The sequence below is a fragment of the Pinus tabuliformis genome, chromosome 3_2 (genome assembly GCF_031772625.1).
Source record: "Pinus tabuliformis cultivar Carrire ecotype Pingquan chromosome 3_2, CPIR1, whole genome shotgun sequence".
Taxonomy (NCBI): Eukaryota; Viridiplantae; Streptophyta; class Pinopsida; order Pinales; family Pinaceae; genus Pinus; species Pinus tabuliformis.
In genome coordinates, this window is record NC_142302.1 from 245,052,903 (window position 1) to 245,072,079 (window position 19,177).

The following is a 19,177-nucleotide window of genomic DNA, read 5'->3' on the forward strand; positions in this document are numbered from 1 at the left end:
CATTGAAAAGTGGCTAATTGTAGGTGACCCAAATAAAATGGAAATTAATAAGAATCAGGTTGATGCTCACATGGTTGATCCACTAGTCATAACAGATCAGGTTCATAAAGAAGCGCAGGTCATAGAAGTCTTGAACATTCCAAATTTTCCATAAGAGCGTTTTTCGGATCAAGAAGGAAGTTGTACGTCGACCACAACATCATCAACATCACAACCTACCACAAAGAAAAAGTGCAAGAGAAAGAGAATGAGAAAGTGGTTTGATCCATCTGATTGTCGTGAGCAATTTGATTTTTGGATAGGAAAAAGTCCTATCGTGTGTATGATTGGACATGGCACATTTGAGAAACAACCAACAGATTTGCCTTAAAGCAGGAAAATGCTCAGCATGCACTACATTGAACGCATCTGATGCCATGGGGCATCCTTTGTATTGTATTCCTAACTCTACACCCTTTTATTTCAGTATTTTATTTTTGTAGGTAGATGTTTTTCATGTTATTAGGATAGTTAATAAATGAAGAGCTTATATCTTTCCTGTGCTTAACGTTATATGATGATTTTTGGATGGACGCTACTTATGTTATATTGTGTGTTGCGTGGATGCAGATTCTGGATTCTCACATTCCTCTGGTGCAACAACATGTCCCCAAGTAGAGCCAGATGTTGACCACTACGTGTCAACGACCCATAGCAGTACACCCCATTTTTTCGCAAAAGGGATAGCGCTTGATCGATGTGTCCGTGTTGTACAACTATTATCATCAGCTTCACTTCCAAGATGTTATGTAAACCCTTTCTGCATGTATATAATGTAAATAATCTTAGCAGATCCGTGTTATTTATGTAACAACCTAGGTAAACCTACTTTTCTAGTGACGATCTCCATTCTGGGATGTTTTTTGTCTCACCGATCCATTCTCGGATGGTCGGCAGAGTTTTCCTCCAGTCTTCCCCCAAAGCTAGGATGGATTTTGTCGCTAGGATTTTAGGCAAATTCTAGTGTTCTAGATCGAGTCTATGTAAAATTAATTTAAATAATCCTAACTATTTGGTTAGGTTATTTTATTACAAATTGCTTGGTCTGCTGGATTATATTTGTGTCGCAGAAATGGGTGATCTGTGAGGGTCTATTACAGATGGGTTTTCTCCCTTATAATGTAAAAAAATTGAAAATCATGATGTAAGTGTCTTGAGGGTTGGAAAAATAATTTATCCCCTTATAGGTTATTTAATTAAATTTTCTGGCCAAGAATTAATTAAAATCCTAAGCCAGAAATTTAATTAATTCTAGGTCCTATGTAAATTTAAATTCTCCAAAGGCAAAATTTGTCGGTGCTTAAAATTTAAATTTTAAAAGGTCCCAGGACTAAGGTAAATTAATTATTTTGCTAAATTTTAAACCTTTGATCCCTAGGGGTTAATTCAAAGTCAAATTTTGGGGAAATTAATTCAAATTTTTTATTTTTGGGTTAATTAAAATGCATTTAATTGAAATTTTCAAATTTCCCCAAATATTTAAATATTTGACGAATGAAACTAAAAGGAATTTTAATCTTCATCAATGATCAAGATTGCTTTGACAAGGATCACTCGAATTAGCCATTGGAGGTATCTGTAAATAGGAAGTCATTTGTAAGTTGATCTATCCGACCATTGAGTTGTGTGCTTAGTGAAAAGCTCTTGTGTAATCTTTTTCCTGGATAATAAAGAAAGACTTTGGGGTTACATTTGCTGGTGTTACTCTTCATGGGAATACTGTAAGATGTGTTGTTTTCATTCATAATTTTTTCTAAAAGCCATTGATATTAGCTTCTAAAGAGTGATTTGAGTACATGTATCTTGCTCAGTTGCAGGGGTTTGAATAATTATCTAAATTTTGAACGTAATAGCAGGTATCTCTATTTGTCTGAGTTTTATTATTATTTTCTCGCTCTATTTTTAATGGCTGGATTGGGTTTTATAGGAAAATCTTGATTTTAGATTCTCAGGTGTTAGGGGAAGTTTGCAGTTGGACCAACGAACTCTCAATCCATGTTTTCTGAAGAGCCCAGTAAAATTAATCCCAGGCTTATCATAAGTTTTTTTGCTGGTGATGCACGAAGGGTTTTGAGTTAGCACCTCCTTATTTTTTTTTTTATGTGAGAAATTGATAGATCTAGCTGTTGAGAGCCTTAGATTATTAGATCTAATAGCGAAGTTAGACTCATACTCCTCAGATCTGATAGATCTACCATTATTGTGCAACTTGTAAATTCTGTAATTATTTTTCTAACAAGGGTTTTTCTGGGTTTTAATTTTTATAATTGTATATATCGTTTGGGTGTTTTCTTCTTGTCGTGCAGCTACGAATGTAAGGAGAAAATTTGTGTAGAGTCGAGATCTAGGCCCTGGAGGGTAAGATCTGGATCTTTGGGGGTTTATCAACGTAATTTTCCAGGGATATTATTCAATTTTGTTACAGTCCAAGGGTTGTAAAATTTTTAGATCTGGAAACTTTCATGAGGGTTTCAGGTATAAATCTCAAGCATAAAAAATATATTGATGTGGAATTCGATTTTCTGGGTTTATTTTGGGTTTCTTGAGGCTACCGTTGGCTGCCTGGAAATGCTCCCTGGGTTCTTCTTTTTATTCTTCTTATTGCAAAAATTTTGTTTTTTTTAGAAAGCCCACAACCTTTTGCTGCTACCTACTATCTCCATCCCTCTCTACAAACCTCTCCACCTTCGACCCTCATCATTTTGCTATTGCCTTTCCCTCCATTGAATTGCAAACTCTCATCTCCCCACGCGGCTTTTTCTCCCTCGACCTGCAGATCCGTGTAGCTATATTCCTCATACCTCTGCATCACTCTTGGTTTGCATCCAAGCATCCCTCTTGGCCTATGTCCAAGCATCTTCCTTCCCTCAAAACGCTGCTTTCTACTGCATTCTTTCCACAAACCCGCAACCCTTCTCTTTCGTTGCTGTCATACCCCTGCAAGCAATTCCGTTGCCTCTGCTCTTCTCCATCCGCAACCCATTTCCATTGCTACCAAGCCCCTCGTTCCTGTCTGCGTCCCTCTGCATTCTCTCCTCCATCCAGCCCATGTTTTTCATTTACTACGGATCCCGATCTCCTACGATGCTCCATCCCTCTCTCATTGCCCTCCTCCCCATCTGCATGTGGCCTCAACCTGCCTTCGTTGTCCTCCCGCTTCTCCAAACTCACATCTGCAGCTCATCCTCTCGCTGTATATCCAACAACTCTTCGCATTTCGCTATACGCCGTCGAGCTCCAACCTGCACACAACAAATACGATTTTTCCTTGCTTTTTTTTGTTTTTCTATGTTTTAACGTATTAGGGTTAGGAATTTTTTTTACAATTCGATTTTCGACTTTTTCATTTTATTTCATTTGTAGTTGGGTAGGTTTTAGTCAGTTTTTATTTTTTATTTTATCGTTTTGATTTTTTTTGAAATTTTGATTTTGTTTTAAAACTTTTTAAAAATCATAAAAATTTAAAAAGATTCCAATAAATTAAAAAGTCTAAAACATTAGAACATTAAAAAATCTAAAAAAAATTAAAATTTTAAAATTTTAAAAATCTAAAATATTTTAAACATCTTCATTTTTGTGACTTGAAATTTACTAAAGAAATAAATTAAAAGAGGATTTGCGCTAATACATTAAAATTTTTAATGTGGCCCATGTCCCATTAAAATTTCAATTTATTAACCCTTTTAATTTACTTTTTTTACATTAAAAACTTAATCTCTTCATTTACCACATTAAATTAATTTCCTAAGGAACAATTAAAATTATAATCTTAAGTTCCTTGGTGTCTTTTGTGTTAAGTATAATATTTTAAATTTTGTGGTGATATTTCTCTATCGTCAAGTGCGATTAATGTTTTAAAAATTATATTGACGATAGGAGAAAGATAATTAATTCTAGATCTGGGTTATTGAAGAAAATCATTTTTAATCTAGAATCATTGTTTAGCATTTAATTTTCATAAGTCTTCATGGAATTTAATTGCTAGATATATTGCAGTTTTGAGCATTTACACCTAATTGTTCATGATTGTCGCTTTGCCACATATATAAATTACTTGGGATATCTTGTTTCTGTTTAGTCTATGGTTAATCGAATACTAAGGCATTGGCCTATAATCATTTCTATCCTGTGGTTGTGTCTTGTGTTTAATCTATTCATCTTAGTTGACCAAGATTTGTTCTAAATTCATCAGGTTGTCCATCTTCAGGTCTCGTAGAGTCCTCATTCATTCACCTTAGGGACTACCCGTCTTGACTTGTCTAGGAGAGAGTCTAAACGGAGTGTTAGGATATTCCGACACATAGGAAATAGTTAAGTATAACTTGGTCTAGTGTAGAGTTAGGTAAAGTGTGTTTCTTTACTATGTGATTTTGTAACTTACAATCTGACAGTCACGATATGTTCTAGACATGAAGTGATTTGACGGTTCATTCTCTCCTGGGTATTATCGACACTTGATCCATGGCTTAAAACCCGATTGGTCCATTATCTCTATTTAAAGAGCATGGAGGGTCATTTGTAGGGTGATCGTTCATGAGAGAAGCTTATGTAAATTTTCATTATTTTATTAATAAATTGCCTGAAGTGGCCGCATTTTCTCAGGCGGTGGACTGTCTCCCGCTTTCAGGGTTTTAACCACGTCAAGAATACTGGTGTATTGATCTGTGATCTGTTTGTGAGTGGTGTCCTCTGCAGTTCTATCTAAGGAACTTACCCTGTAAATTCCTACATGGTATCGGAGCTATTTGAGGGTCGCATCCGTTGGTGATCGAAATATGAAGCTAGTACAACTGCATCCGCTTGTCGTTTCCTAGATCTACTGTTTCTGACTAGTTTCAGGCCGAGAGGACTGCTCTATTGTGTTAGGAGCATCTGTTCCAGTGAGGAACCCCTTTCGTTTCACATGAAAATGTTTCCGATAGCCCTAGCTACGTCAGTTTTAAGATCTGGAGGTATACAATTTTTTTTGCAGTTCTAGTTATTCATCTCTCTGTTTATTTCAGTTTATTTTGTTCTATGTTTTTTATTACTGGATCTATACCTTTCATTTCTGCGTATGCTCTTTGCCCTGCGACTCTGTGCAATCTCGACAAATCAGAAACTTAAAGGAAGGATTTTTCTCATGCGTATGCCGTTTTCCTCCGCGCTTTAGTGTGATCTTAGAAAATCAGAAACATAGAAGAAAATATTTAGTTTTCGGCGAAAGCTAACTTCAAGCCATAAGGTTTGGTTTTTTTTGTATGTTTTGTAGGCAAAAAGAGTCTTTTCAAGTAAGCACACACCCCAAAGCTTCAGTGACTAAAAAAAAAACCCTTCCTCTTTTCCAAAATTTACTAACCTTTTAAACTAGCTCACTTGGTCCAAAGTTACTTTATGAGAATAGAGGTCTTGAGTTCAAGTCTTTCTTTTTGTTGAGTTACTTTTTCAAAAAACACATGTAATTTCTGTTTTAAAGTTACTTTATGTAAAAATGTTCTCATCCATTATAAAAAGTGAGTCATTTATAATTCTAAAGTCTCTTTATCTTTTATTTAAGTTACAATTTAGTGGGTAGCCCATAAAGTACTACTGTAAAAGTGACTTTCACTTATTTATAAAAGTGGGTCACATGATTTTTTTTTAAAGTGAGCTAATTAGATTAAGTTTGGAAAGGGGGGGGGATTTAAAAAAAAAATATAACATTATCACTCATTTCCGCACATTCACGCACTTTGTCGGCATCTTCAACAACTTTTCTTCAAAAAGCCATAACTTTTTCATCCGAGAGCCGTTTTTTTTAATCAGCCTAATTTTTCGAGATATTTCCATTGAAACGCTTAGTTTCGGCATCTACAACTTCAGTTTCTATTAAAATGGAAAGTCCATGCCAAGTTATTCTTGACAGCACCAACTACTTCCAATGGTGGTCCTACATTGTGGATTTACTTAGAAGTAAAAGTCTTTACAGAATAACCTCAGGCCAAGAAACTAAACCTAAAGATGAAGATAAGGCAACCAAATGGGAAAATAGGCAAGATCAAGCACATGGGTTGATAGGGATGTCTATTTCTCCAAACCTTAGATTCCATATCGCAGAACTTGATACCCCTAATGAAGCAATGAAACAACTCACTAAAGTTTTTGGAATTAAAAATGAAATTAGAGCCCATCAACTCGAAAATGAGTTGCTTACGTTGGACCCCAATAATTTTTCTTCCATTGAAGATTTTTTGTCCAAGTTCAAGACCCTTAGACTTCTCTTGGAAGGTGTTAAGGTTAAGAAAGAAGATGGTAGCCTTATCTATTCCATTCTTACTAAGTTGGGACCAGCCTACTCTGTGTTTGTTTCCACCTTCCATTCTGCTAGAGAAGCATTTATTTTTCAAGGACAAGAATACAAGTCCCACTCTTTTGATGCTTTTTGTGATTCTTTAATAAGAAAACAAGAAAAACTCTTACATCTTGGTCTTCTTAATCTTGGAAACTCTTCTAAGAAAGCCTTAGCCACCCAGCAACAACCAAATTCAAAGAATCCTAAGAAACAGTATCCTAAAAAGAATGGTCCTAAACCAAACAAGGGTCCCAAGCAATTTTAGTCTCAAAATGAAAAATCAATTCAACAAAATGATAAGGCAAATAAAAACAAAGGGAAGAAGATTGATAAACATTGCAACTTTTGTAATTGAGATGGCCACTTAGAATCCAAATGCTTTAAGAAGATGGAAGTCTTGGAAGCAACAATGAAGAAGCATAACATCCATTTGGAGCACTCTTCAACTTCAACTTCATCTTCAGGAATTGCACTTTCTGCATGTGGTTGTCAAGCATCTCGGTCTGGTTATGCAGTAAATGTATCTCCTTCTTCTCATTCTCATGAGTGGCTCATTGATTCTGGAGCTTCTTATCAGATGGCCAAAAACAAAGCCATGTTTTCTTCTTTAAATGATTGTAACACCAAAAATATATATGTTGGTGATGATAGATCTCCTAGTGTTGTAGGGACTGGAACTATTCATCTAGACAATGGTCAATTTAATGATGTATTATGTGTTCCAACCTTATCATGCAACCTTCTATCTATATATCAGATAACTCATTCAGGTGAAGGTAAAACCGTTGAATTCTCACCTCATGATGTTGTAATTAAGGACCTAAGAGATCCTAGACAGATTTTAGCTACTGGCATTGCTGATGATTCTACAAGGTTGTATAAGTTTAACAACTTTGGGTCATCAACTCTTCATTCGGTATTTGTTGTTCATAATGATGAAGTGAGCAAACTTTGGCATGAGCGATTTGGTCACTTAAACTATCGCTCCCTTCAAAATCTATGTAAAGAAAATATGGTGACAGGTCTTCCTATGGTATCTTGCAGAGATGGTGTTTGTTCCGGATGTGTACTCGGAAAACATCATTGGGATAGTTTTGAAAAACGTGCCTCTTGGCATGCCTCAACCCCTTTACAGCTTGTGCATAGTGATTTATGTGGTCCACTTCCAGTTGTTTTATTCTCTGGCTACAAGTATTTCTTAACTTTCATTGATGATTTCTCTAGACGCACTTGGGTATACTTCTTAAAACTCAAGAGTGAAGTATTTAACATGTTCTTAGCCTTTAAGGCCTTTGTTGAGAAACAATCTAGACATCAAATTCTTAAGCTAAGATCTCATAATGGCGGAGAATATGTTAACAACAAATTCATCAACTTTTGCACTGAGCATGGAATTCAAATGCAACATGCTGTTCCATATACTCCACAACAAAATGGTGTAGCTGAAAGGAAGAATCGCACCCTAAAGGAAATGGCTAATTGTATGCTTCAATCTAAAGGACTTAGTCTTAATTTTTGGGCAGAAGCAATTAACTGTGCAAATTACATAGTAAATCACACTCCTACTAAGGTTTTAAAGGTATCACTCCAGAAGAAAAATGGAGCTCAATTAAACCAGATGTAAGTCACTTTTGTGTTTTTGGAAGTGAAGCATGGGCCCATATTCTAGATGAGAAACATAAAGCTTTAGAACCTAAGAATGAAAAATGTATTTTTTTTTTTATATTTTGAAGATCTCAAAGGATATAGACTTATTCCACTTAAGTCCAAAAATGTTATCATTAGAGGAGATGTAAAGTTTGCTGAAAATATATCGGCCTACGAGCCTAGTTCGGCGGATGTGCCACCTCTCTCTATCCCTTCTACTTCTGAAAATATTTCTTCTTCAGATGATGATAGCGAGGATGACACCTTCTCAGGATCCTCCTTCAGTTCCTCAACTTCCAAAATGGGTCCGTGCTACTTGGTATGCAGCAGGTGCTCTTGCAGGTGATCCTACAGATCAACGATGTACACATTCTCAATTCGATAGAGCCTCTTCTTTATTGGCTTAAGCTTCAGCGAATTATGATCTTGACACCTTTGCAGAAGCTTCAGGCTGTCTGGATTGGGACACAACTATGAGTGAAGAATATCGTTCATTATTGGCAAATGATACATGGGATCTTGTTCCTCTTCCAAAGGGACAAAAACTTGTTAGATGCAAATGGGTTTATAGAACCAAGTATGGACCAGATGGAAAAGTTGATAAACATAAAGCTCGTCTTGTTGCTAAGGGTTTTTCACAAGTTGAAGGCATTGACTATACTGAAATCTTCTCCCCTCTTGCCAAAATGAACTCTATCCGCCTTGTTCTTTCCCTTGCTGCCTCTTTCAAATGGGAAGTGCATCAGATGGATGTTAAATCTTCCTTTTTGCATGGGCACTTGCATGAAAAAATCTATATGGAACAACCTCTTGGCTTTATACAAACAGACTCCAGCCTTGTATGTCGGCTTGAGAAATCCCTTTATGGTCTCAAGGAAGCCCCTAGGACTTGGTATGCCAAAATGGATAGGTTTCTTTTAGATATTGGCTTTTCTAGGTGTCATTCTGACAATACTATCTACACCAAGAAAGTGGGTAAGTCTCTTATCATTCTTGTTCTTTATGTTGATCATCTTATCCTTACTGGTAGTGATCCCAACCTTATAAACCATGTGAAGTCCAACCTTAAAAAGAAGTTTGAAATGACAGACTTAGGACACTTGCGTTATTTTCTTGGTCTTCAAGTCTTGCAAACCAAAGAAGGTATTTCCCTTTCCCAGTGCAAGTATGCTTGTGATCTTCTACACCACTTTCACATGGAAGACTATAAGCCAACCCCTTCTCCCTTTCAGTTTGGAGCCAAACTTTCAGTCACTTGTACTTCCCTTGAAGTTGATGATACCTTATACCATCAACTTGTAGGAAAACTTTTGTATTCAACCCATACTCGTCCTGCTCTTTCCTTTGTTGTTGGCCTTATTGCTCGGTTTATGCAAAACCCACATGAAAGTCATTAGAAAGCAACTAAAACAATACTTTGTTATGTTTGAGGTACAGTTCAGTTTGGGATTCATTACAGTGCAGAAGCATCTCCTCTATTGGTTGGTTTCACTGATTCCAATTGGGCTGGTGACCCTGATGATCAGAAGTCTACTACAGGTTATGTCTTCACTCTTGGTTCTAGACCTATTACATGGGCTTGCAAGAAACAAAGTGCCATTTCTCTTTCTTCAGTAGAAGCAGAGTATCATGGCACCATAGAAGCTAGTAAGGAAGCCCTGTGGCTTTGTCAGATCTTGTTAGAGTTTGGCTTTCAGCAACAACATCCGACTACACTTTGGTGTGATAATCAAAGTGTCATTCAACTATGCAAAGATCCAGTCCAACATCAGTGCAACAAACACATTGAACTACACATGCACTTCATCAGAAAGCTCATTCATGACCATGTTCTTGAAGTGCAATATTGTTCAACAGATGATCAAGTTGCAGACATCTTTACAAAGGCTCTCACAGAGGCGAAGTTTACTAAACTTCGATTTATGGTTGGAGTTCAGGAAGTTATCACTAAGGGGGGATAGGCTCTAGTGCCTCCTTCCTTCTCCTATTGTGTCATATTTGTACATCCTTCAATCCTATCCCAACTTGTTCTTAAGGGGGGATGTTAGGATATTTCGAAACATAGGAAATAGTTAAGGAAATAGTTCATTCACCTTAGGGACTACCCGCCTTGACTTGTCTAGGAAAGAGTCTAAACGGAGTGAGTAAGGATTAGAGTGAAAACTCTTACTCTGAGTGTTGTCGCAGTGCCTAGACACTTTGTCCGACAACACAACTTATCCACATCAGCAACAAAACTCCCAGGAGACATGTCAGCCACTCAAACATCCTGTCCCTGAGTCTCACTGATGTTATGGACATCTTAAGCCTCAGTCGCTCTCATGCTATAGGCATGACAACGTCCACAAATCCAAAGTCGCTCTGACAGGCTTGCCTGCCAGCGTCCAGAGACCCAATTTGCCAGTGTTATGCCAACGTCCCTGGGATTTGAGCCACTTTTTCAGGCACAGATACCAGGTCACTGACCAGAATGGAATGATAAGTTAATATCAGTAAAAGAACAGGGAAACAATGATGCAAAAGCAATAAGTTAAACATGAACTTAACCAGACCCCTGCTAGCCAGGACAGGCATTTCGTCAAACATATCATCAACATGTAACCTATAGGTGTAAAAGACAAAATTAAGTGCAGGGATCTCATACTTATCTGAGAATCGTTATGAACCATTGTTCCCTCATGTCATTTGTTGCATTATCATCTATTAGGCCATAGATACATTATCCATTCTTTACAAGTAAAACATGCTGAGAGCCATACATAGTTGCTATCATAAAACATACATATATCCAAGATAATAGGGACAAAAATATCATAAGCATATCAGCCATAAAATCCACATATACATCAATACATTTACACATGAGAATCAAGGGAATGAATTTCTCATTAATAAATGCAATAAACCAACCGGAGATGGGACTACCACGTTCCACCCGACCATAGATTGGCTAAGCCATGTCTCTCTTCAACCAATCACCCCCGTGCCATATTCCAAGCATGAATGTGGGACTCATAGAACACACCAAAAACACCAAATAAGCATGGATGCCACTAGAGTTCTCCACCTACACCGTGAGGAATTTGAGTGCCTTCTAGTCTCTCAGGCTTTACCATAATCCATAGTCTGATCTAGGGATCACTATGCCCTACACCGAGACACACTCTCCAGGATTTACCGTACATCCCATCTCGGACTATGAGGCCCAATAGAGAGAAATCCACCTCTTGGCTTTACCGTATTTCTCGCCTTTCACCGACAAGGATTCCTTGGCCCGCTGAGGCACACAAACCTGGCTTTACCGCAACCCACAGTTTGGTTCAGGGGTTACTAGGCCAGTGGATTTACCATGATCCACAGTTCGGTTCAGGGACCACTAGGCCATGTGTTTGTCATTTCGGAGATCCACCCCACTAAGCTTCGAATCTATTTGGCCATCCCACATTAACCGAGTATGAGAACCCATCTCATCAAAGTTATTAGGAAATGGCAAGGCTAGGCTGAAGAACACTGTCACACCTGGCAAAACCCATGCCATGATAGAAAATAACCACATGCAATCCCATGCATGCCAAATATAGCAAGGAAAATACACATGCAAGTCGATACCTGCAATGAAGCCTGTTGTAGCTGCTTGATCCTGCCTTTCCCTACTTGATCTTTGCTTCTTCTTGCCTTCTTTGCCTTTCTTGCTCCAATGCCAAAGTGCTCCAAGAAAACTTTATGTGTCCAAGAGTGAGAGAGAGAGAGAATAATGAGAGAGCTCCAAAGCTAAACTGACAAAAGGTTACCAACTAATCCTCAGAAGCCTTTTTATGAATGAGGCCTCTATTTTCTTCATTTTCCATTATTTTGCTTCATTTTCCTCCTCACATGCAACCTGTGACCTTTCGCCTCCTTTTTCTCCTAATTTTCATTATTTTCATAAATAATTGTGCCAAAAATGCCATTTTTCCTTTCCAAAGCCTTAGCCATTGCCTTTGCCAATTTCCTTAGCCATAAACGATCAAATGAACACCCCCTAGGATGTCTTGCCGAACATTTAGCTTGGAATAAGTGTCCCATCAACCGTGGTTATTATTTTTAACTTTTATTACATGGAATTTTCACCAGGGCTGTTACATCAGTCACTGAGTAGTTCCCCATGATCACCATCAAAGAGGAAACATACTGCGTGCACTGCATGGTCCTGTCTCCAGGCATAAGGATTGAGAAGCCCTCAAAATCCTCCATGGAATGCCCCTCCTCTGTACCATCTATGCATCAATACAATTGTGGTCACCCCATTGTCCACCAATACTAAGCCACGCTGCCCCTGCACAGTGCCTTTGATCTGTAGGGTTAAATATCTCGGAACCCCATGCAATGAAGTAAGCACTCCTCCAGAAGGTGCGAAAGGTGCTTCCCTTGGTGGTGGTGGTGGAGGTGGTCCTCCTGCTACATGCAACTTACTGTCACCTCCATCTACCCCTGGCTCTATATCATCGTCATGGTCGTTGTCCGAGAAGACCTCAATGTAATGGGCCTTGCCTATGGTGCATCTATGGCCTGGTGACCAAGGCTCCTGACAGGTGAAGCATAACTTCCTTTGCCGGAGGTCCCTCCCAGTTTGCTCATCCAACCCCCCATGAGTGAGTGCCTCATGCTATGGTGGGGTCTAGTGTCTCGGCCCCTCTGCTGGAAAACATGTTTGGTGGGTGCCTCTGCTTTAGTCCTGGGAAGTGCATCCTGTAAATCCCGTGCTCTGCCCACTGCATCCTCTAAAGTGGTGGGCCTGTTGGCTCTCACCAAGCCTCTCAATGGCTCTGCTAACCCCTCCACGAACATGAATAGTTTCCTAGCCTCTGATAGATCTGGCAACATCACTGATATCCTCAGAAACTCCAAGATATATGTCTTGGTACTACCAGTATGCTTGAGTCGGGTTAGCTCTCCAGAGTCCGAAGTGCTCCTAAGGGCCCCTCCACTCAAAACACCCTCCGTGTGAACTCCTCATATGTAGTAATGCCTGCATGCCCCAAGGTAGCCAGCCCATGGAACCACCAATTATGAGCCTCTCCCTCCAAATGTAAAGTGGAAATCTTGATGGCCTCCACCTCTGTCATCTGGTTAAGATGGAAATAGACATCCAGTTTTTCAACCCATGGCCTGGCTGAGCTCTTAGAAGAGCCACCAAAAGTCGAAAGGAATAACCTTCCCACTGTGTGTTGTAGATCAGTGCCATGCATGTACGCTCCTCCACTCGGCTCCTTGCTCCTATTGTTATTCTTGAGTTGGCAGAAGTCTTTGAACGTGATGGCTTCTCTAAAATCAACCACATATGTCTGGTACTCCATAAAGTAATCTCTCATGGGCATATCCTCTTACCTCTATTTCCCTCCATTACCAGATGCTAGAAACATAGGGATGGTCAACCAGGGTGGTGCGCTGCAAATGAGAGGCGTACTATGTGGATCTGTGGCTTGGTGGCTCGACTGTCCCTGGTGGTGAGAGGTGCCTAATCCCTCTCCCAAATGGATGTCTCCTTGGCTACCCTTACCCTTATTATTATTTCTATTTTGCTGCCTCAACTCATCAAAACCCTTATCCAAATCTTTGATAGCCTTCAAGAGGCTTTGAGCAAACTCCTCATCTCTCTTATCTTTGCCATTAAGATTATCCCCCATGTCTGGTTCCTCAACCTCTTGCTCAAGGGTTTTTGGGTCCGCAGTGATCTACAACTCTCTTTTCCTGCTCCTATATCTCGGTTTCCTGTAAGTGATATTTTGCCTGTCCCTTGGTGTCATAGAATGAAGGGTTCGCCACAAGCTGTGTTAAATTTATGCAACTGTAGCCAAATTCCACTTTGGACAACTCGTATGATGATGATAATAATTGCAATAGGTTCCTCTTTTCGTGAGGACCAAATTGACCTAAAGATGACCTTATTTGGATAAGCGGAAGTTGGTTTTTGAATTTATTTATTTACTCATGTATATTGGATTAGGTCGGCCCTAAGGACATGTACAATTGGACAGGTCGGCCTCAACATCAAGTGGACCGTCATGAAAGCCTATATATAGAACGGATCTCAAGCTCATTTGGACACAATCATCAAGCTCTCTCTTCTCTCCTCTATTTGTTTGGTTCGCACAGGTTTGACGGAGGAAAAATCACACAAAGGGTCTGAAACTATAGGGTCGAAGCTCGCATGTGTCTAGGGTTTTTGAGTCTCGGATGCTCACACGTAACTAAGGTTTTTCGCCCCTAGACGCTGGCACAATATGGTCTTGGGAGCTTCTGGGAAGTCTTGGGCGCTCACACAGGGTGTCTAATAGAGCGTCCGAGAGGCTAGGGTTTCCGCAGTGCAGTTGAACCTCGGATGCTCGCATGCAGTTCTCCTAGGAGTGTCCAGATCAGTCCCAGATGCACTCATCCAGTTCTCCAGAGAGCGTCCAGATCAACCTTAGATGCTCACACACAATATCTTTGCATGCATCTGAGACCAAAAGATGAGTTATCCGTATGCATCAGTGTTCAACGCTGTGACAGCAATATCCAACAGTTAACTACAGTCAGTGACAGTGCATTACAGTCCTCAGAATCAGGGTCTTTGAGTATAAGCATGTTTAAGGTCATGTTATGGATGTTCTAGTTGTTTTGTTGCATAGATAAAGATATGGATCATTGTACTCTATTTTGCTGAATCATTTGATGATGATCTAAGAAGAAGAAGAATTTGCAAGGGTTTTCCCCGTAGTGGGTTTTGCCCTAGTCTCTGACCAATCCTGGTGTCTCTATGTGTGCATGCTTTTCTTCTATTGTTCCTTTATGTTCCGCTGCATAGATGATGATGATATTGTTCTTTCTACATAGTTGCATATGCTGATGAATAATAATGTAAATCTGAATAATGTTATAATGTTATGGGGTGAACTTAATGTGTTAATGAAGAAATGCAATTATCAAAGCAAAGAACAATGTAGCCCTATGAAAAATTAACAAGCTGAGCCAAAATTATTGCTTTGATACAACTGTAATATTCCTAAGGGAAAATTAACAGTGATAATCAAAACAATAACAACACATGCAACACTAAATTTCACACATGTAATTAAACACCCAAAAATTCTCCAAAAACTGCGCCATGCTAAACCATTTATTATAAATCATGGAGAGTACAATGTAAGCATGGAGTAGGTGCACCTGGGCTTGCAAAAGCAAGCTAGACAAGTCCCAGGTGTGAAAAGAGGATGCCCAGATGCTAGCAATGGCCTCTCCTCCAACTTCTGTGTTGGCCCTGAAATTTTGTTGTTGCTGGATGAAAAGGGACTGGTGTTTTACCCCTATGGAGTGCTCAAAAAATTCTGAGAAATTAATTGTCGACTCTCCTCACCAAACCCACAAAAACCCAGAAAGGAATGGGCCTCATCCCAACCTCCCGAAAATGACCCCAAAAAAGCATGAATTCCTCCTCTGACTGCGTTTTCGCACCACCTGTATCTCCGCTGCCAAATGAGCTCCCAAATCTTGAGAAATATCCTCCAAAATTCCCCTTATGCCTCATGGTAAATTTCAACTCCAAACCCCCGGCCAATCCTCCCACAACTAAGTCTCTTCCTAAGGAACTGTGCATGTCCAATGATACTGCCTCTACGTGAGCACCTGAAGAAGAATTTCGGCTTGAGGAGTAGCCACTGAATCAACGCACCTAACCCCCACAAAATGGCTGTGAAATACCCAAGTGATGTGTCCCAAAAAGCCCGGTGCCAGCACTATTCTGAAGCTCCCTCTCCCAGGAAGTGCGTATTTCCCTTCTGCGTCCATAATGCCCCATGAACAGTTCGATATCACCTGTAGAATTCTCCTGCATTAGCTGATGAGTGTAGCTATGACTCCCCTAGGGTGGCACTCATAGTCCACTGAAGATGGAGGTGAGATCTCCCTTGGAAATCTCTTGTGTTGGACAACATGGTGTAGACTTGGCTCAGCAGCTCAAGCGTACAAGAGGGTTCGAATGGCAAATGATCAAAAGCCCCAGAATGATGCATGGTCCTCCTATCTATCATTGAGCTCCCCCTTTGCCCCTGTAGGTCCCATGCATTGACCTCCTTTCATTTTCGTCCCTACGAAGTGTGAGTTTCTCTAAGGGGTGTGTATTTCCCCCTTGGGTGGCCCCACCTCTCACTAACATTTTAATTTTTCCTTTTCTAATGTTTTAACTATGCTTCCTTCCATCAAAATGAGGTGATCCTTCCACTTTCAACCCACTTACCCTAAGTTGGCCAAAATTAATTAACTTAGGCAAAATTGCAAAAATGGGTACAGCTGCTAGGTGGACTCAAGTAGAGGGGACATTACAGATTCCCCTACAGACATTTTCCATTTGTGCATTGGTATATTCATAATGGTAGACAATGATTGTCCTTGCTCCTTTTTATTTCTAGTGCATATTGATGCTTCTCTTCTTCCTTTAGTACCTATTTCTATTTCTTTGTTGAGGATTTACCTGTTTTGTTCATTCCTTGTATACTTCATATTTATATGTAGTTATTTTGTGCCTAGTAGTTTCCTTCAGTACTCCAAAATTTTCCATTATGACATGTACCTTCTAGTCACATTGATCTATTTTGCTCATCTATGGAGATTAATTTGTTTCTTTCTTTCTTCTCTAGCAATTGTTGTTTTGTAAGTTATAATTTTTCTTTTGCTCATTCCCTTGTATACTTTATATTTATATGTAGTTATTTTATGCCTAGGAGTTTCCTTTGGTACTGCAACATTGCCATTATGGCATGTTGTACCTTCTAGTCCCATTGAACTATTTTTCTCATCTATGGAATTTAGTACAATTTCTTTCTTTCTTCTCTTGCAATTGTTGTTTTGTAAGGTATAATTTTTATTTCTTTTGATATAATTTTTTTAAGCCTAGTCACTTTGAAATAGTGTTAAGATTACTCTCCTTGAAACTATTTAACAGGATGAAACCGTAATAGTTCAGGCTTAGCAATTTTATTTTATTTCAGGCTATGGAGACAGCTGCCCAAGAAGGCTTGATACACATAGAGGGATCTGGTCCTACCTATGCCACTTCAACAGTAAGTTTGTTATTACCTTGTTGGTTGCAAATGCGATTGTTGCAAGTTACAGGTGTTTTTTATCTACTTTTAATTTGAGTCCATTAAAATACCTTTTTTATTATATATATAAAAAAATTGAATTTGGAGTAGTCCCTAGAATGAATACATACAGTAGTGATTGAATATTGTTGCTTGAGATCCTTATAATAAGATTGTCATGGAAATATAAAATTTCTTCTTGGTCATTTGGCTCTATCTCTAGAGTCTAGGATTCAAGAGATTGTAAACCCATCAGATGACTTTCATTAATTTACTCTTCATGCTTCTTTTGTTTTTCATATTCACCTGCATGGTGTTATCACTCAAACTCTCACCTAGGAGGAAAGGTCCTAACCTTAATGGGAAAATATAGAGGCAACTTGCAGGTAAACTACCCATTGTCACCTCAGTGGTCTTGCCCCACACTTCAGAGTATGGAAATGAGTTATCCTAGTCTAAAGAGGAATCCCTAAGTGCCAATCTAGATAAACTTGTTATAGAAGAGTGAGTATCGATTGGCTTAGATTGATTATCAACCAAACAACCCAATTTTCTTTAAGATACGAAAATTAAAATATACAAAGTGTTTGCTTGATTAATAATCATGATTCTAACACAAGTTCCAAGTAAATTGTGAGCTAAAAACATGTATGAAAGTGCTGGAAGTGACTCAAATGAGTATGACAATATTAAATTACCAATTATGATCAGATTTTACCAAATGATATATTGGCCATTTATCATTATCCAACAAAAATATTCAAATGCGGTAATAACAATCTGATTTGAGAGGTTGCGGCATCCATGGAGTTGTGCTTACAAGATATCATGAACATTCATAAAACAAATTTTAAGATCTGTCTATCAACACCATATAGCTGACATGGTTCTGATGTAAGAGTGATTAGGTTTGAGAAATATTATCCATTAACATCATTATACCGTCCCATAGATTATGCATGAAGACCATAAAATTATTAAAAGCTCTACTTGTGAAATGTTGTCAATATTATAGTGTTATATTGATATGACATTAGTCAATTGAGTGTATCCCAGGTGGTTGGAAGGGTTTAATGATAACCTCCCCACACAGCTTCAAGGCTCATGGTAACCTGATGCTCCATTGGGAGCCACCTTTGTACTGATTATCTTGACAATTTGACTCTTCCTTGGTTCTTGCGAATAGCCGGAAGAGTACACAAAATTGAAAAAACAAATATTAATATGACATTGAACTCAATGGACAGATCTATGAAACTGCTGTAATTAATTTAGATTGCAGAACTAGTTCAGATTGTAATCAAGCATGTCTAAAGATTTCAAGCATTCATATCAACGCTAGAGCATAAATTCTACCTCGATAGATGAACATTGGAGGGATAAGCAGATTTAAGTACTGCCTCAAATGGATCATTCCATGTCATGTCCCTTCCTAAATTATTTTGGTACAATATTAATTTCTGTATTATGGGGCCAATTTTGGACCTAGTGGACCCCATTTGATTTCATTAGGAGAATAGACTTGGGAAAAGTTATTTGTGTTGTAGCTAATGTTGAAGTTTCTAAATTTACTTAGTTTAGAAACCCTTCATGCACTTTTTCGGATTTATTCCTACCTACTTGTTATTTTTTCTTTAACAAGTTATTTACAAAGTAAATACTAAAAATAAACACTAGTGCATGTTCAACATATTACAGATCAGCAACTAAAAGAAACAAGAACAAACACACCACATGACACCATTGTTTTTGGACTAATGTCCCCGGAAAACCCCAATGCGGGAAAACTGGTGCAACTATCTGAGGGTTTTCTTATTAAGCAATATCAGAGTACAATCTGGGTGCCGAAACTGGCCTACCCAATAGATAATTTCCTTAGCAGCTATACCTCACAGTATGAGAGAAATCTCATGGTTGAAACCCTAGAAAATCCTTTCGGCAGCTCCTCAACACAAAACTGCTCTGCAACCCCAGAGTCTGCCCAAACTGGACTGCGGCAGCCCCTCTTTGTCTCACGTTGGCCCTGCATTAGTCTTTCTAGGCATGCGTCAGGCCCAAGAGGCCCTTCGTCAGCTCTGGGAGC

The 19,177-nt window shown here is 38.9% G+C and overlaps 1 protein-coding gene across 7 annotated transcripts in view; it reads left to right on the forward strand.

Moving 5' to 3' along the window:
• The window catches only part of HDA14 (histone deacetylase 14), a 459,743-nt gene that overhangs the window by 232,940 nt on the left and 207,626 nt on the right, over positions 1-19,177 (forward strand). For 4 of the 7 annotated variants that reach the window (XM_089416197.1, XM_089416192.1, XM_089416193.1 and 1 more), the window contains one exon: positions 17,002-17,073. The exons of the other annotated variants lie outside the window; for them this stretch is intronic. In XM_089416197.1, coding sequence (XP_089272323.1) covers positions 17,002-17,073 — 72 coding nt within the window. The remainder of the gene's footprint in view (positions 1-17,001; positions 17,074-19,177) is intronic. 7 annotated transcript variants of the gene reach the window in all.